The sequence below is a fragment of the Mirounga angustirostris genome, unplaced genomic scaffold (genome assembly GCF_029215605.1).
Source record: "Mirounga angustirostris isolate CCGP_5_RB_7025 unplaced genomic scaffold, mMirAng1.0.hap1 SCAF_1, whole genome shotgun sequence".
Lineage (NCBI taxonomy): Eukaryota > Metazoa > Chordata > Mammalia > Carnivora > Phocidae > Mirounga > Mirounga angustirostris.
Window position 1 is genome coordinate 82,316,051 of NW_026991709.1, and position 19,273 is coordinate 82,335,323.

At 43.2% G+C, this 19,273-nt stretch overlaps 1 protein-coding gene across 4 annotated transcripts in view; it reads left to right on the forward strand.

Moving 5' to 3' along the window:
- The first annotated feature begins 4,273 nt into the window (after positions 1-4,273).
- Positions 4,274-19,273, forward strand: part of LAMP3 (lysosomal associated membrane protein 3) — a 29,898-nt gene continuing 14,898 nt past the window's right edge. For 3 of the 4 annotated variants that reach the window (XM_045903296.2, XM_064584775.1, XM_045903297.3), the window contains exons 1-4: positions 4,274-4,501; positions 11,135-11,880; positions 12,923-13,051; positions 19,103-19,160. In XM_045903296.2, the coding sequence (XP_045759252.1) occupies positions 4,453-4,501; positions 11,135-11,880; positions 12,923-13,051; positions 19,103-19,160 (982 nt within the window). In that variant the 5' untranslated portion in view covers positions 4,274-4,452. Of the gene's footprint in view, positions 4,502-6,254; positions 6,432-11,134; positions 11,881-12,922; positions 13,052-19,102; positions 19,161-19,273 lie in introns of those variants that run through there. The other variant, XM_064584787.1, reaches the window with a different exon arrangement.

The window sequence follows — 19,273 nt, forward strand, 5'->3', positions numbered from 1 at the left end:
CTCATCAGAAATCACTGAGGCCAGAAGGTAGTGAGATGATATATTTAAAGTGCTAAAAGAAAAAGACTGTCAACTAAAAATTCTATATCCACAAAACTATTCTTCAAACCTGAAGGAGAAATTAAGACATGCCAGATAAACGAAAAATGAGATAACTTATCACTAGCAAACCTGCCCTACAAGAAATAGGAAAAGGTTCTTTGGGCAGAAATGAAAGATTACTAGACAGTAACTCAAATCCACATGAAGGAAGTACCAGTAAATGTAACTCCATAGGTAAATATAAAAAACATAATAAATATACCTTTTTGTTTGTCTTAGCTCTGGCTGCTCTAACAAATTGCCATAGACTGGATGGCTTAAACAACAGATTTATTTATCAGTTTTGAAGGCTGGGGAGTCTGAGATCAGGCAGCCAGCATGATTGGGTTCTGGTGAGGCCCTGCTTCCTGACTTGTAAAAACAGCTAGCTGCCTTCTTGCTCAATTTTCACATGGTAAAGAGCGGAGAGAGGGCTAGCCTTCTTCCTCTTCTTGTAAGGACTCTAATCCTATCATGGGGGTTCCCACCATTGTGATCTATAATTACTTCTCAAAATCCCCACCTCCAAATACCATCACATTAGGCCTTCAGTATATGAATTGGGGGGGAACACAAACATTTAGTTTATACCATTGTTTGCAATTCTTTTATCTGATGCAAAAGACAACTGCATAAAGCAGTTATTATAAACCCATGATGATGGATGTACAATGTATAAAGAAATAATTCATATGGCAATAACAGCAAAAAGTGGGGGGGCAGGCAGTGGAGCTATATAGAAGTAAAGTTTTTATATGCTATTGAAATTAAGGTGGTATTCGTACTACAGGCTGAGATGTTCACTATAGTCTTCAGGGCAACTACTAAGAAAGTAACTTTAAAAATATGGTAAATAGGACAAGGGAATTACAAATGTACACCAGAAAATATCTATTTAATCCATAAGAAGACAATAATGAAGGAGTGGAGGAACAAAAAAAGACATAGAAAACAAAGAGCAGGGGCGCCTGGGTGGCTCAGTCAGTTAAGCATCTGCCTTTAGCTCAGGTCATGATCCTAGGGTCCTGGGATCAAGCCTGGCATCAGGCTCCCTGCTCAGTGGGGAGCCTGCTTCTCCCTCTCCCTCTGCTGCTGCCCCCACTCGTGCTCTCTCTCTCTCTCTGTCAAATAAATAAGTGAAATCTTTAAAAAGAAAACAAAGAGCAAAATAACAGGCATAAATCTTACATTTAATGTAATCACATTAAATATAAGTGGATTATACACACCAATTAAAGTGCAGGTACTGGCAGAATGAGTAAAAAAACACGATCCCACTATATGCTATCTACAAAGACACACTTCAGACTCAAGGACACAAATAGATTGAAAATAAAAAGGTGGAAAAAGATATACCATGTACAGAGTATACCATGTACAGAGTAACCAAATGAGAACTGGAGTACCCATAGTAATATTAGACAAAACAGATTTTAAAACAAAAATTGTTACTAGAGAAAAAGAAGGACATTTTCTAATTATAAAAGGGTCATTCTATCAAGAATATATAAAAGTCATTAACACAGAGAAGCCTAACAACAGAGCCCCAAAATACATTAAGCAAACACTGACAAAATTGAAGGGAGAAATAGACAATACAACAACAGCAATTGGAGTTTTCAATATCCTAATTTCAATAATGGATAAAACAATTAGACAAAAGACCAAACAGGAAATAGTCTCGAACACTACAGACTAACTAGAACTAACCGACAACAATAGAATGCTCCAAATTCAACAAAAGCAGAACATACATTTGTCTCAAATGCTCATACAACATTCTTCAGGATAGATTGTATGTTAGGCCATAACAGATTAACTTGTTGCCTCAATAAATACGAAGCAATTGAAATCATAGGTAGGTTCTCCAATCCTAATGGAATGAAACTAGAAATCAATAACAGAAGGAAATTTACAAATGTGTGGAAATTAAACAACAAACTCCTAAATAACCCTGATAATGGGTCAAAGAAGAAATCACAATGGAAATTAGAAAATAATTTGGGATAAATTAAAATGAAATTATAACACACCCAAATTTATGGGATACATCTGACACAGTGCTTAGAGTTTCCAGTGGCTTCTGAAACACCCAGCTGAGGCATCTCTTCTCTAGTCAAAGGCAGGAATCCTGATAACCCAAATACTCTGATCCTCTGACCTACTCAGGAGACTGGTTTCAGACATCCTCCAGTAAATGTTGACTAGATCAATGGTTGAGCCTTCTCCCCTGAAAGCCACAGGGCCCTTACCATGTGTCAGGTTAACTCTTGCTTCCATGTACAACTTCCTTTGAAATGTTCAGTGGCCCCATGTCCTCTAGGGTTGAGGCCAAACTCCTCAGTCTGGCTTTTTGGCCTGTCCAAAATGACACTAACTTGACCTTTCAACCATATTCCCCACTTTTTCTCCAATATTCTTCAGTCAGGGCCATAACCAGTCAAGAGATTTTGCTTCCTGTGTGCTAGGAGAAAGGGCACAGACTTCAGGGCTAGGTGCAAATCTTTGCCTATTGTATGATGCTGGGTGGTTCAGTTTCCACATCAATAAAATTGGAATTTAAAAAATCTACCTTGAGGGGTGCCTGGGTGGCTTAGTTGGTTAAGTGTCCGACTCTTGATCTCAGCTCAGGGCTTGATCTTAGGGTTGTGAGTTCAAGCCCCGCATTGGAGCCTACTTTAAAAAAAAAAAAATCTACCTTGAAGAGTGCCATATGCGTTACACAGTGCCAGGCACATAGTAGAGATTCCTTATATGGAAATAATAATAATAATAATAATAATAATAATAATAATAACAACAATATTATTGCTATTCTCCAACGATCCACATCCTCTATGACCTTCAAAGTCTCTCCAAGATCCAACAACCACCAAGTCATCTCTGACTACCTTTCCTCATCCAATATAGTTCTAAGCAACAAACAATTGATCAGTCTGTTTATTATTATATATTAATAAATATTTTTTCTCATCTAGGCATCAAGCAACTTGAAAGTTTATATTCTAGTTTAGAACACCTCTTCAGCAGTAGTACAGCATAGTGCTTAAAATCCTAGACTCTCAAGCCAAACTGGATTCACAACCCAATTTCTTCATTTATTACCTAAGTGATGGGGCAGGTCACCTAACCTCTCAGTGCTCAGTTTCCCCAACTGTGAAATGAGACAGGAATGATAACAGTGCCCACATAGGGTGGCTGTAGGACTTAATGGAGTAAGAAGAGTGTCTGGCATATGGTATCTGCTTAATTATTATCTGTAGAATAAATTGACTCAAAGTCCAGAATATTAGGCAGGTAGTTGCTAAAATTAGATCAACCGACACACATTAATCTTCACCTTCCACCATAAAAATCCAATTTGGAATCACACTACTCACTTTGGTAAATTTGCTTGATTAGAGTGTTTAGGGCAACATAGTAAGATCAAATCATTGTAGCCAAAGTTGTTTTTCAGGAAATTATTTGAGACCAAGCTGAAAGCCCTAAACCTAGTAATCAGGAAAGTATCCTAATACACTTCCTAAATGTGTATTCCTCCCTGGGACTCACAGTCCTAAGAGATAGAACATCATTGTTCGGTCTGATTAGTAGAGGAAGGAGATAGGACATGGAAAGGTTGCCTTTCCAGGATACTGAGTATTTTTTTGTGTTCCAGGTAAACAACCTGGGAGTAGGCAATATCATCCCTGTTATACAGCAGAAGAAACTGAGGCTCAGAAACATTACCCAAGGTCATACAAGTGGTGACCAGATTCAAACCCAGCTCTCCCTGACTCCTAAGCTCGGACTCCTTCTGGTCCCCACATAAAGCAGGGTTACCTCAGACTTTTCGAGACAGTGCTCTCGCCACTGAGTTTTCAGACTCCTGCTCACCCTCATGACTCAGGGGTTGCTTTTCTCCTGGCTGAGGAGAAAGGTACTCAAGATCTTAAAGAAAAATGGAGACCCAGCTTCTCAGACAAAGAAGCTGGCATCACCACAGATCCTCCATCTCTTGTGGAGAAATGGTCTCAGATGCCCTTCCCGTCGGCTGGAGTAGGGGGAGGGGTATTGCCCACCCCTCACAAACACTAAAGGCGGAGATGAATGTGGCTGCTTTCACACAAGGGCCACTTCTGGTTTCTGGTTTCCCTCCCCACTCAGCCTACCCCTTGGGAGGGCGTTTCAGCGACTCGTCATAATGAAAGTGACGTTGGTTTCTCTGCCACGAGTGAATGAGGGGCGAAGAGAGGTATCTTCTTTGTTCCTGGAGCCTGCCCTGGAATTGACCTCGTGCTCCTCAGAAGACTGAGGGGTGCTGAGCGCGCCAGCGGAACGGGAGCAGAGCCGGCCCCTAGTGAGGCAGCGGCTCTCTCTGGCTCCCCAGTCATGTCCTGGCAGCTGTCTGCAGTGGTGGTGCTCTTCGTGTCTCTGGCTGGTGAGTGACACCTGTGGCCTTCCATGGTGACCCTGCCAACTCTGGTCCTATTTGATTCAAATGCGTTCTAGTGCCACGGACCAAGGGGAGACAGGACAGCCTGGAGAACAGCCATATGGCTTCAGCTCCTGTGGGTATTTGCTTGGGGAGACCTCCTCCTTATTACCTTAAATGCATGGAGCACACTTTCCTGTTTCTCCCAAGGGCTTTCACAGTTTGGACTTGTTTTCCATGAGTCAGGCAGAGTAGGTGTCAACTCCAGAAGGCAGTGACACTACACCTGGTTCCCGAATGGGTTCTGAGCACCTTATCAGGGAGAGTTTTGGAAATCACGTAGATTTAAGAGATGGAGAACTGAGCCAGACTTTAGAAACGGGACTCTTGCTAAGCGCATTATGTTTTGCTTTTCCTGTTTTTCTCGAATGGAAGTGCTATGTTTGCATTACATAAACAGTGAGTTGTGAAGATGAATGAGATGTGGTCTGGCAAGCTGTGCCATTTCAGAGAGGTATGAGCTAAGGAGTCAAGATTTTTTAAAAACATTACTATTATACTTCAGGTCAGAGAAGCTGTCTGGGAAACTGGGCTTTTAATGATTATTTTTTGTGCCCACCCTCTGCTTTCACAAAGAGCATTTTCTCTCTAGGACATTGAGTCCTCTTGTGTGTCATTACCTAGTTGCTGGTTAATTCACAATTCCTTCCAGAAGCACTGAGTTGAACATGTGAGGGAACCACATGGTCCCGCTAACATGCTCCATGGGGGGAATGCAGGGGCACTTGATTGTGACATGAATTGCCAGAAAGTTGGGTGAAAGTTCAGGCCAGTGTCCTAATCTGTGGCTGTTTTACTTCTGCCACATTTTCAGAAATAGTTTCACATTCTTCTGGAGGCAAAAGGCGAAATCTAAGCTAATAAAAAGGCAAAAGATCTCAGTCTAGCAGTCACCCTCAGTGACCTGTGAGCAGATGACTAGCAGATTCAGAAATGCAATGAGTGCTCAGTAATTCCCGGGGAGGTGGACAGGAAATACCCTGCTGCCCTCCTCTCTCTGAGCTGCAGATTCTCCAGGGTGAACCAAGTGAACAAAGTGTGTGAAGGGTCCCCATTTTCCAGATTAAGGAATTGCTCGTGGTCCCTCAACTAGCAAGGGGCAGCCCTGAGATTTGCATCCAGGAAGCCTGGTTTCAGGGCCTTGCACGCATAGGTTCAAGACATACTTGTTGAATTGGAGATGAGCAAAAACCATTGGACATTTTGGTAGGAGAGACATAGCTTCTAGGTAAATTAGCTCTGTAATCTTTATCCACTCACTTTGCTGCCCTGGTCTCAAATTTCTCCCCCACAAAATGAGGGGATTTAAATTTTTATCAGTTACATTTAGCTTCAGCTGCTCCTAATAGACAAATAGGAGCAAAATAAACAAGATAAATGTGTGTTTCTCTTTCATGTGAAAACAAGTCCAGAAGAATCCATCCCAGGTCCCGTGTGGGAGCTCATTATAGGACTCTCCCTCCTATGTGTGACTCCCACCTGCAAGTTCTTTTCTTGGTTCTAAATGTCTGCCGGATCTCCAGCCATCACATACAATTTGCAGGCTGGTTTGAAAAGGAAAACAAAGGCAATAGAGTGGTCACGTAGGTGATGGAGTCCCCTTCAAGCAGCATTCCCAGAAGGCCCACATAACGCTCTCACTTCTACTGCTTTGGCTCAAGTGCAGTCACACATTCCCACCCAGATGGAAAGGAGTCTTGGAGGTAGGGTTCCTTATTCTGGGCAGCAAGTGCACAGCTTAAATTTGTGGTTCTGTTACTAAGGAAAAAGGGGAGGCTGGATTTGGGAGTAGTTAACCAGCAGTCTGTGCCACGGGACTGGAGCCACTTCCGTATGAGGGTTCTCTTTGAATCTCAAGTCCCACAGAAAGTAACAGGTAAGATTTATATCTTTTTACTAAAAGATTGAAGGTTAAGTTGTGAAACTGTAAACAGAATCTTAACTAAGGGCCCACCCCTGCTGCCTCACACATCCAGAAACCGTCTCCCTGCTGCACCCAACTGGGGCTGCTTCTGCTCCCTGGGGAGGTGCCAGAGAAAGTATATGGGGGCTAAAATTCAGTTCCCTGCCCCTGGGTGTGGCCACGGGGCTACATTTACTTCCCAACTGTGTTCCCAACTGCAGACAAAGGGTAGCCTCCAAGACCTGCCAGGCCAATTCCCAGCTGGCCCCTCACCTCACCTCCCTCCTCCTTATGTTCCCATCATGCTTTACCCCCTTGCTATTCTCCAGACCTACCAGACTCTGAAGACCCTGTGTCTTTGCACATACTTTTCCCCCTGCCTGGGATACCACTTACTTTCTTGTCTGCCTAAAGAATTTGTCTTGGTGTTGGATTCCCCACCCCACCTCATAGCACTCAGGGCTTCCTTCTATAATAACGCTTGTCACACCGAGGAATGGGGTCCACTTATGTGTCTGCCTCACAAGGCTTTGAGCCCCTGAAAACAAAGACCCAGTGCCTGGCAAGGAGCCTGGCTCAGAAGAAGCTCCTACATATCTGTTGAATTGGGTGTGGCAGGGAAACCAAACAAAGGCTATCTGGGAAGGACCAGCCATCCTGGAAGTACCTAGAGAAAAAAAAACCTTGCATGGTCACTGAGTTTCCCAGGGCTGGGCTGATGAGTCATCTCTCAGCTCTTTCTATAGGTTGTAGGGGAATCCAAACCCTCTCGCACCTCTTCCTGCAGCTCATCATCTAGAGGAGTCCAAGCAATGGGTCTAGGTTCTGGGGTATTTGTTTGCTGAGTCTCCTGAATCCTGGAGAGAAGATGCTAGAGGATTTGGGGTGTGGGTTTGACAAATCAGCGTGTGAACTCCAGGGCTGTGTCCTTTTGAGTAGGGGAAGGGTTGAGACAGATTCTGAGCTATGTCCTGCCCTTGCCCACTACCCTCTTTGTGGGTGTCAGACAGACTTGCGAACTTAACCTTTACAGAGTCAAAGGTCCTGTTTAAGAACTGTGACCCAATTTTGACAAAGATTGGTCATATACTGTGTGGTCATATACATAGACTTTATAAAATAGAGTATTTTTCAGAGCCTTTTCTATTTCTATTAACTACCTAACATATGAACATTCTAGAATGTATTATAATGCACAGCATACCTACTCCTATCAGTTTTCCATCTAATTACCTGCCCATCTTTTATACCCCACACTTGTACCGGGAGATGTGAAGGGGAGGAGAGAAGCCGCAGAAGGGAAGGAGAGGATTATTAGAACAATATTTCCCAGTTCTATCTGGGAACACACTCTGGTTCAATCTGTAACACACTCTGATACTTGGTCCAGCCACCTGCTGGCCCAGCCTTCTGCCTACCACAAAGCCACACACTGTATCAAGACACCATGATTTCCATCACCTTTAGCCACCCTATAAATAGTTCCTGTGCACCAAATACACCTTGATGGGTACCATGAGTCATCTTGTCCTGTTTTGGAGGCTGCGTGCTACCCAGTTGAGGATATTCTACTCAGTTGAGAAAGGTTTGCTTTAGTTCATAAGCATATACCGTGCATTGTGAGATTTTTTGAAGGATCTAATGATCACCTCCCACCCAAGAGAACAAAAGGCTAGTGGTTTCCAGTCTCCCAGAGTTCTCTGCAGCAATCTTTGCTTACCACTACAAGATATTCCTCAAGAGTCCATCTGGGAGTGAATTCTCTTTCTCCATAGTAATAGTGTAAACTTAATGGGGTTTCTATTAGGGTCATGACTGAGGAACCAGCACCTCAGATTTAGCCCAATTGAATTGTGAAAATAAATCTTTCACAACTGTCAACCTTCATACCAATCTTGAAAGGAAAAATCTTGCTCCAAGTTCTACAATGCAGGCATAAGGTGGTGATTTTATGAAGGCTTACAAGGAAAACCTACAGTCCATAAAATCCACACTCTCAAGTATCATATATTTCAAATTATCCAAATGAACATTTTAGATACAAAAAAACCCAGTTAGTAATAGTCTCACATAACTTAATGTCATTAATAAGCCTTTCTTTCTTTTTTTTTAAGATTTTATTTATTTATTTGACAGAGAGAGAGAGAGAGATAGCCAGAGCAGGAACACAAGCAGGGGGAGTGGGAGAAGCAGGCTTCCTGCGGAGCAGGGAGCCCAATGCGGGGCTTGATCCCAGGACCCTGGGATCATGACCCAAGCTGAAGGCAGACGCTTAATGACTGGGCCACCCAGGTGCCCCTAATAAGCCTTTCTTAAAGGTTATTCAAGGCAATTTGAACTGGTGCTTTTGTCTTTCTCATTTTTCAAGCCAGCTGTGCAGAAATAATTTATAAGCATTACTACTGGGCTTGAAGTTAGAACTTTTCTTCTGGAAAATAATCACTATTTTATCATATAAGCTTTTGAAACCCTCACCAAAGACCATCATTATGAGGGTCTGGTAATTTGGCGTCCCTGGAGAGGCACCCTACTCTTCTTCTCTGTTTTTGTCTCTTCTCTCACCATTCTTCCCAGTGATGCACACCACCTCCACCCACACCAAATCCAAGGGCAGGCTTTGGTTCAGACAGGGGCTCAAGTCTCACCTCCAAAATTTACTAGGTGTCTCACTTCCAGAATATGCTAGTTGTGGGATTATGGTCAAGTTGATGGGATTTTTCTAAACCTGAGTTTCCTCATCTGAAAGGTTGATAAAGATAGAACCCATCAGAGGGTTTTTGAGAGGAGTTGGTGAAAGATGACCCTGACCTGAGGCCTGCCATGTAGTGTCCAATAACTTGGACATTTTATTGCTATTATTATAGTAAAAGTAACCACTTAGAAATATAATGAATGAAAGAGGGAGATAGTAAAGGAGTTTATGGATGATTTTGATTAGATGTGAATTTCAGGACTCTAAACACCAGCATAGAATGATCTCCTTTCCCTTTTACCCATGTTTTCCCAAGTCACTGGCCAGCACTGGGGAGCTCCAACTCCAGTGAGTGTAAATACAATGGGCAAATACAATGAAACCAAAGCATTGAAGAGACAGAGCCATCTCTCAGTGTGCCTGATTCTAAACTCTCAAGGAACATCATCTGCATTTTGCTCAGTTTTTGGATTTGCTATGTGCTTGGGACGAGGCAAGGATAGAACTATTCTGGTTGAAAAAGAGCCAGAACCCTTCCATCCTTAAAGAATGTCCCAGGAGAGAACCTGTGACAATAACACACACTATAGGTATGCTTGACGGTCCAGGAAGATTTCACTTAAACCAACTTGTTTGAGCCTTACAATAATCCTAGAAGGTCTACAACGCTATTATCCTCATTTACCCATCCACTAACCTATTCATCCAATTCATATGCACTGAACACTTTCTGTGCATAAGTACTGGTGGTAAAAAAAAATACAGTCTCCACCTTGACATTGCTTTTAATCTAGTGGGAGAGATGCACAGTCTAAATAAATAAACCAATAAATAAACATATAATCAGGGCTATTATTCTGCTGGTACACGCTGTGTTGCCAGGCTTACTATTAAATATGTTAATACCATCCCCTCATATCATTACAAGTTGTGATTAGTGCAGTGCAGGCAATGGATATAACACGTGATGGGGAATTGTGGGGTGGGGAGCTATTTTATATAAGGATGTCAGGGAAGACTCTCTGAAGATCTGGCATTTGAGCAAACTATGAAGGACAGTCCACCAGATGCATCAGAGCAATTATGGCTTAATTTTCTTTCCTACTTGAGAAAGCCTGGACCATTCAAAAGGTGAAGTAAGAAATGACAAGAACTGGTCTCTCTTTGCAAAAACTGACAGCAAAATAAAAAATGGAAGGGAAATGAATCTCCCATCACTGGAGGTATTTATGCATCGATTGGATGAAACACATGGCAAATATTCGTAGGTACAATTCAGACACCAGATTAGGGTTTGGACTAGATGATCATTAAGACCCCTTTCAAACCTGGGATTGTATGATTGTATGCAAACTACACAACTCCGTGTAAGTCTTTATTACCACTATTCATGCTGTCCAGCTCTATCAGGGCATCACAGCAGCACCCCACCCAGGACCACTCTCCATTCGGAGCTGTCTGGATTCACACTGGAAGATGGGGAATGAGGGGGCATCCGCACTTAAATTAAGCATGACCACTTTGAGGCGTTAGTACCACACCCTGTACAGACAATGGGGCTGGACACAGAAGAATATCTGCAGTGTGATCACAACCCTGTAAAAAACATGGGTGCAACCCAAACTTTTAAGCTGTGGCCTTGTGGTAGAATCTTTGGTGATCTTCACTTCATTGTTATATCCTTATAAATTTCACCCAAATATAAATATATGCACATTCCTCATTAAAAGTAAATGAGCATGTTTGGAAATAACAAAATAAATCATGTTTATCTCCAAAAGAAAAGTAGAACTACCATGTGATCCAGCAATCACATTTCTGAGTGTATGTATATACAAAGGCAATAAAGCCACTATGTCAAAGAGAAAAGTAAATAAATAAATGCGTGTTAATTTGTTGGGCAGAAACATCAAAATGGGGGTGGGGGAGGGAGGCACCAATGTGAATTCTTAGTGTGGTCACACTTTTATTTCCTAATTTGCAGGGATTTTGCAATATGGCAGTCAAATAAGAGCAAAAATGTTTCCAGAAACTGCGGACTATCAACCTACAATAGCAGCAACAGCAGAGGCCACAGCAAAGCCTTTCCTGCAACTAACTCACCAAGTCCCTGGCCAAACTTTAGCAGCCAGATCAATGGATGGTCACGTCCCCTCTCAAAGAGCTGCCCCAACCTCCAGCTCTGAGCCCCCAACCACACATACAACAGTAAAATCTCTGGTAACAACTTCCTTGATAGCTACAAACAGCACCCCAACTACCAGCCCGACAGCCCACACCCTAGTCACAACCTTGGCCACACCCAATAACTCCCACACAGCTGCTCCAGTCACTGAGGTTACAATTGGCCCCAGTGCAGCCCCAGGTTCCCCGCCAACCACCATCCCTCCAGCGGCACATATGACAGGAACCAGCCCACCAACTGTCAGCCACACAACTAGGAAAAGCACCCAAACCAGTCACCAGACCGCCCTTCCAGCAACTTTGTCCACCCCACTACATAACAGCACAACCAGTCACAAGTCTGCTCAACCCAGTCATGCCCCAGGCCCAACCCCAGCTGCGCACAATACCACCCAAACGGCCTCACCTGGCACCACGGCTTCCAGACCCACTCTTGCACCTCGGGCTTCGTCAGCCAAGACTGGAATTTATCAAGTTCTAAATGGAAGTAGGCTCTGTATCAAAGCAGAGATGGGGATAGAGCTAACGGTTCAAGACACAGAGTCGGTAAGTTGGGGCCATAGGACTGTAACACTGTCTTCAAAAAGTGTGAGTATGGTGTGTCTTGCTGAGAATAGGCATTCCCCTGCATCTTGTGTCTTTTAATGAAATAAAGGGCTGCAAGCTCCTCTTTCTCCAAGGTGCTCCATTAAAAGATGAATCTGTTTTAGAAAACATATAAAAATAAAAACTGATAGAGACTGGTTAGAGAAAGGCACACACCAAACCTGTAACTATGCACACCTCTCACTTTTAGCCAACATGGACGGAGTGTTGGGGTGCGCTCCGTGTTGACCTCAAGCCTCAGCAACTCTCCTGTGAAGTGAGGGGTTTGGCTTGCATGGTCTCCATGGTTCCAGCCAGCTGCGACATTAATATCAAAAGTCCAGGTTAACAAGAAGATTAGAAGGGGTGGCGGTGGGGTTAAGATTATTCAATTTACTAAAGGAATCACCATAAAAATAATACTTTCTTTTTCTGCACAGGTTTTATGAAACTTCCACATTCAGGTTTTCATTTGAAACAGAAGTACATTAGACAGCAAGATCTTTCCTGTAGTACCTTGTAACATGTTTAATTTAACGAAAATTAAATTCTATGCAGTATGTCAGGAAAAGACTGGCTATAAATGATCTATCAAGGACTCTTACTATGGGAGAACTCCTTTAAAAAATCTTTGAGGGAGACAAACCATAAGAGACTCTTAATCTCAGGAAACAAGCTGAGGGGGGATGGGGTGGCTGGGTGATGGACATTGGGGAGGGTATGTGCTATGGTGAGCACTGTGAATTGTGTAAGACTGGTGAATCACAGACCTGTACCTCTGAAACAAATAATACATTATATGTTAATAAAAAAATTGAAAAAAAAAAACAATCTTTGAACATAGCAGTTTGGGAATGAGAGGTGTTTTCTGGGGACTTGGAAGTTTTCGAGTGAACACGCACTAGACTTGAGTTTCGGGCTCACTTAGTAGCCTGTGCTTCTGGTTCCCTAGCTAGAGCTTTCTTTGATATCTTATTGATCTGATCTGTTTTATTTGGTTTAGGTGTTTTCACATCAGAGATACTTCAACATCGACCCTAATGCAACCCAAGCTTTTGGGAACTGTGGCTACCGAAAATCCAACCTTCTCTTGAATTTCCAGGGCGGTTTTGTGAATTTCACATTTACGAAGGTGAGGGCTGAGCTCCTTCATACTAACTGGCTCTAGCATCGCTTTCCCTTTCCCTCACCCTGGGGTCTGGTGGTGAAACCCCACACTTCACTTTAAATTCCAAAGGAAGTAGATCTCAAAGCCTTTTGAGATATTCCCCGATAAGAATGAGGGGCATGGAGATGGAGAAGAGGGAAGTGTCGACATCTTATGTTTGCCTCCTAACCCCTCAAGCCTCCTCCGTGCAAACCAAGAAGGGCTTCAGTGCCTCTGAGGGGGAGATTTGGCCTTGGGGAACCCAGCCACAGGTGCCCTTTGCAAACCACCCAAAGGAGGAAGTTATACAGATCAACAGACCCATTGAAATTCCCAGTGGGCACACAGAAATAGGATTATTCTCAGACCAAAATCAAATGTCACCATGGGTTCTTTCCAACTGTGGCAGGCAAGATTCAGGGACTAACCAGGCACCGGGTTTTCCAGACCATATTACAAAAGGGATGGACAACAGAGTGGAGCAGAAAGACGATGGACATGAGGTCAGAGAGTCTTGGCTGAAATCTGACTCTGTCACTGTTCTCCTTGTGACATCAGGCAGGCAACTTAACCTATCTGAGCTTTATTTGAACACTTGAGAAATGTGGGAAGGGAATTAAAGATCACCTCTGTAAAGAGCATTGTCCGGTACTTGGAAAGTAGATGTTCAAGAGCCAGTAGCTATGATTACAGTGGCTCAAGTGGGTAAGTGTCTTGGCGATACAACGTTGGTCATCCCACTCTCAGAGAGACTTATCCCTGCTTCTCCCAAAGTGTCATTCAAATAGGCCAAGTAAGAGCTGGCCAGGGTGGGGGCGTGGGGGTGGGGCGGCGTGCTTGCCAAGAGTACACTTGCGGCTGGAACTTGGTGTGGGCCTCCTTCTTACCTGTTGAATGTGACCCCTGAAGTTAGAGGGGTCTTGGTTGGCAGAGCTTGGAGAGGAATGAGCATAAACATAGGCATGAAACAAGTCAAGATTGGCTCTCAGGCATGACACTGATTAGCCACATGATCTTGGACTAGTTGGGGCATGTTTTCTCATCTATAAAATGGAAATAATGACACCTCCTTAGTGGGACCCTTGGGAGAATCAGAAATGGTATATGTAAACTGTCTTGAACAGTGCTTGGTATATAACAATGTTCAATAAAGGGTGTTGACATTCTTTTTTTTTTTTTTTTTTAAAGATTTTATTTATTTGACAGAGAGAGATACAGCGAGAGAGGGAACACAAGCAGAGGGAGTGGGAGAGGGAGAATCAGGCTTCCTGCTGAGCAAGGAGCCCGATGGGGGACTTGATCCCAGGACCCTGGGATCATGACCTGAGCTGAAGGCAGATGCTTAACGACTGAACCACCCAGGCGCCCCAAGGGTGTTGACATTCTTAACCTCGTGTCAAAGGCTTTATCCTCCTTGTGCATATGGTTCTCCTTAAGGTAGAGATGCACTGGAGAAGTCAGGGGTTTCCCTTCAGTATCAAATGGGAAAAACATATTCTTTCACACCAGAAAAACATTCTGGGAAGAATATGTGCTCTACTTCTGGACAACTGAGATTAAACCTACAGAGGGGTCAGGAATTCTTTTAAAGTCACTTCAGCAAAAGGGCAGAGGGTAGAGGCACAAACATCTCTGCTTTAGCTCAGGGCCTGATTCCACCCACACTCCTGCCCGTGTGAGTAACTGTCTGAAGGCATCAGAAAACCTCAGCGTTTTCTGTAGCATACAGTGGCCACTGCCTTAGGCAGGCCTGCAGGAGTTTCTCTGGCACCTTTCAATGTCTCTTTTTGCTCCTTTCCTTCTGTCTCCTGATGCCCTCTCTGCCTGCCTTTCCAGTACCTTCAGACTGGATTCTGTTTGATCAAACTCCACCCAACAGTCGAACTGCTACCTTTCTGGAAATCTCTGTGTCTCCAGAGGTATGGGTAGGAAATGAGTACTGAGATAGAGCTAGAAGGACCAGCAGGGCCTCTCTCCCCTCCACCCCTCTTCTGGAAGAAGCAAGGAGAGCCACTATCCGTGGCCCCAAGTTTGCATTAGCTGCTTTGCCTGAGTCCCACCAACCAAATTCACTTTATTCATTTCATTCCCTAGCACCAATTCCTCAAGCAGCTGACCTTAGCTCTACAACAACAGGGAAGCAAAGAAGCTTATAGAAAGCAAAAGTTCCCGCCAGCTTTAGTCCTTCAGGAGAATTTCCACATTTTAAAAGAGAACTTGTTTAAGCTAAAATAGTGACCACAAATTCGAAGATCACAGGGGCTAAATAAAGAACTTAAGGAGAGAAGTAGGCTAGTAAAATTTTTTCCCCCTTGAAACACGCCGTCTTTCTTTTTTATTGTCCCACTTTCGCTGAAGACTTCATCTTCCCATTAAGTCTGCGTAGGAAAAACGCTGGAGGAATGAGATGACAGAGGCAAGCCTCAGAAGTGAGGAAACACAAGGGAGGGGTAGGACATGCCCATCCTCCCCAGAGGGGGCAGCCACTCCTCAGCTCCGGCTGGTAGGTGCCAGTGGCTGGACTGGCCTCCCTCCCTGGGGACTGTCACTGTCCTTTATGGTGGACATTCATTCTGGATGACCGGGTACACATTCTGAGTGGCTATGGCCCTACCGTGTCAGTTGTTAGATATTTTAGATATCACCTCTCTCAGGTGGTCACCTGAGAGTGACCACCTGAGAGTGACCACCGGTTGTCAGATCTTCTGACTATTCAAGACAAGGCAGAAATCCAGATCTTTTTATTTTTAAATGCTGGCAACACATTTTTTTGAAAACTTGAACAAAGCTGGCCAAACAGAACACAGTTGTAAGCCAGATGTGGCCTGTGGATGCTCTGCCCTAACAGGTGGTCTGTGCGAAATGTATTTAAACAGGGAAGCCATCTTGTTTCTTCCACAGGAGAAATGGCCTCAGCAATTCTGTCAGCCACTTTTCCAAATGTAGTTACCCTCTAGACCACATTTCTCAACAACAATAGTCGTAACATTTGGGGCCAGATAAGTCTGTGATGGGGATTGTCTTGTGCCTTGTGGGATGCTGAACAGTATCCCTGGCTTCTCCTTACTGGATGCCAGTAACAACACTCAGGCCCATTGGTGACAACCCCAAATGTCTCCAGACATTGCCAGATGTCCCCTGGGGGGAAAAATCACCCCTGGTCAAGAACCACCACTCTATAGAACAAGAAAGTCTTGGAAAATAATTTATGTTAGTTATGACATCATAAGTGTTATAAATGAGAACCAAGTTGGAGAATGGTAAATGGATGCTGGTAAGCAAGCCTGAATTAACAATTTATTAATAGGAATTTATGGAGACCCTATTGCGTCCTGAACACTGAATTTAAGAAATAAAACATATGAACATAGGGGAAGGGAAGGAAAAATAAAATAAGATGAAAATCAGGAGGTAAACCATAAGAGACACTAAGCTCTAGGAAACAAACTTCGGGTTGCTGGAGGGGAGATGGGGGCGGGGGATGGGTTAACTGGGTGACAGGCATCAAGGAGGGCACTTGATGTAATGAGCACTGTTATATGCAACTGATGAATCACTAAATTCTACCTCTGAACTAATAATACAGTACATGTTAGCTAAATTGAATTTAAATAAAGAATTTAAAAAAAATTTTTAAAGAAATGTTATAAAGAGAGCGGTTAACCTCCTATTTGGGAGAACAAAGCTTTGCTAAGACTTTTTTTTTTTTAAGAGATTTTATTTATTTATTTTTTAAAGATTTTATTTATTTATCTGAGAGAGAGAGAATGAAAGCGAGCACATGAGAGGGGGGAGGGTCAGAGGGAGAAGCAGACTCCCTGCCGAGCAGGGAGCCCGATGCGGGACTCGATCCAGGGACTCCAGGATCATGACCTGAGCCGAAGGCAGTCGCTTAACCAACTGAGCCACCCAGGCGCCCCTCTCCTGCTGTTCCTTAAAGGAATCTCACGCTGCAACCCATGCAGTTTCAAAAAACCAACTCATGCTCATGTCACTGTCCTGCTTAAATCCCATCAGTGGATCCTGTATGCTCTTAGGATAGGGCAGGGGTCTTGTATCAGTGACCTAGGGCCCTGAAGTCCAGGTCTCTTATATACTAAAAAGGACCCCAAATAAAGAATAACCTGAATAAATGGTTTGTGAAAATGACCGAAGAAGGGCCTGGGTCACAGATGTTCTCTCTAAATCAAATGGATGGTCCAAGCATATTGTTCACCCTGCCTTTGAGACCCAAGAAGGAAGGAACCGGGTCTTATTCTTCATCTAGGACCTAGAGCAATGCCTGGTCTGGAGTGGATATAAGAGAAGTTAAATGCTAGACGTGGAGGCAAGAAGCTTGGGGTCATATCTTCCCCTGCCACCTATTAGGGCTGGGACCTTGGGCAAGTCAGTGAGCCTCTAATTCTTCTCAGAGTTGCTGTGAGGATTACGTAAGGCATGGCAAAACAGTGTCTGCTCCAGTGCCTGGCACGAGGTAAGGAGCCAGTATGTGGTAGGTGCTATTCAACAAATTATAGGATCTAGAGTTGAGTGTATCAATAGCAGTTACCTTACTAAAGCAGTTTGATTTTTAGAACCCTTATATTGTGTAGGGAATCATCATTTTACCTAAAAATAATACACAAATGTACTTGAATATAGTCAAGATTATTATTATTAAATTTCTTTATGACTAGACCTGGAACTTCTAAAGGTAATTCAATTTCAGATTCTGATTTTCGTTGCTCTATCATTTTTTTGCACCTCTTACTTGTGGATAGTTTTCTAATGAATGTTTACAAATAATAACTGTAAATCACCTACTTTTAAAAACCCCAAAACTTCCTTTTTCAACTTACCCTTCTATATCTCAATTCAATTCCTTTTAATGTTTCACACCCTTAGTCTCTCAGGAGGTTATAGGGCTGTTTTGTAATGGTTTGTTTTGTTTTTCTGAAAGGGCAATCCCTGAATAAAATGTGGAACACTGCTTAATATTTCTGAACACACCTCCTGGGGTCCTCTTCTAGAGAACACTCAGTGATTTCAGAGTAAACCATTTTTTTCCAGAATCCCTCATGGTGGCCCCATCTAACCATTTTGGAGACATGAACCCTTTAATCTATTTAAAGCAAGGATGATACCCTCCCCAGGAAAATGCATGAAAAATTTTGCATGCACTGTTTTTCCCAGAGAGTTTATGAGCCCCATGAAGTCCACCCATGGTAGATGAGTGGTCTCAGGGCACCTGGGTGGCTCAGTTGGTTAAGCAACCGACTCTTGGTTTCAACTCAGGTTGATCTCAGGGTCATGAGATCGAGCTTAGCTTGGAGTCTGCTTGGGACTCTCTCTCCCTCTGCCCCTCCCCTCTGCTCTCTCTAAAATAAATAAATAAATCTTTAAATGCTGAAGTTCTTCCTTTTTTTTTTTTTAAGATTTTATTTATTCATTTGAGACGCAGAGATACAGAGAGAGAGAGAGCATGAGCAGGGAGAGAGGCATAGGGAGAAGGAGAAGCAGGCTCCCTGCCAAGCCAGGACCCCGATGTGGGGCTTGATCTGACCTGGGATCATGACCTGAGCCGAAGGCAGATGTTCAACCATCTGAGCCACCCAGGCGCCTGAAGTTCTTCCTTTAAAAAAAAAGATGAGTGGTCTCAGTTTGAATCTCTACCCTAAGATATTCATTACTAGTAAAAGCTTAATGTACACCCCTCCAACCTCTCCACCTTCCAGATGTATATGCATTTTAACAGGAAGAAACTTGGCCTAACTGAAGAGACTTTGGACTGGTGGAATTTGATTTTTAGGCTCTAGCAACAAGTATGCAGGAGAAAAATTGGGGACCAAGAGCAAGCCATTACTTATTATTTATTTATTGTGTGGTATATTTACTTTTTTGAAGTTTTCAGACACAATTATGTTTCCATACCAACACACCCCCAAAGCCCCATATCAAGGATTGAATAGCTGGAATCCTGCCTAAACAAAGTTTGTAAACCAGAATCATAAATGTAAAAACAGATTGCCCAAAGGTTAACACACTGCTGTTTTACAGGATGAAAACTCGTATTATATCAATGAAGTGAGAGCCTATTTGACAGTCTCAAATCCAGGTAAGTTGTTAGAGAGGGTCATTCCACCAGCAATGACTCTGTGCCTCGGGTTAGCTCATTTTTTAGCCCATTGAATTTGCTCATCTTTGATGCTGCTTTGGAGAAACAGACTG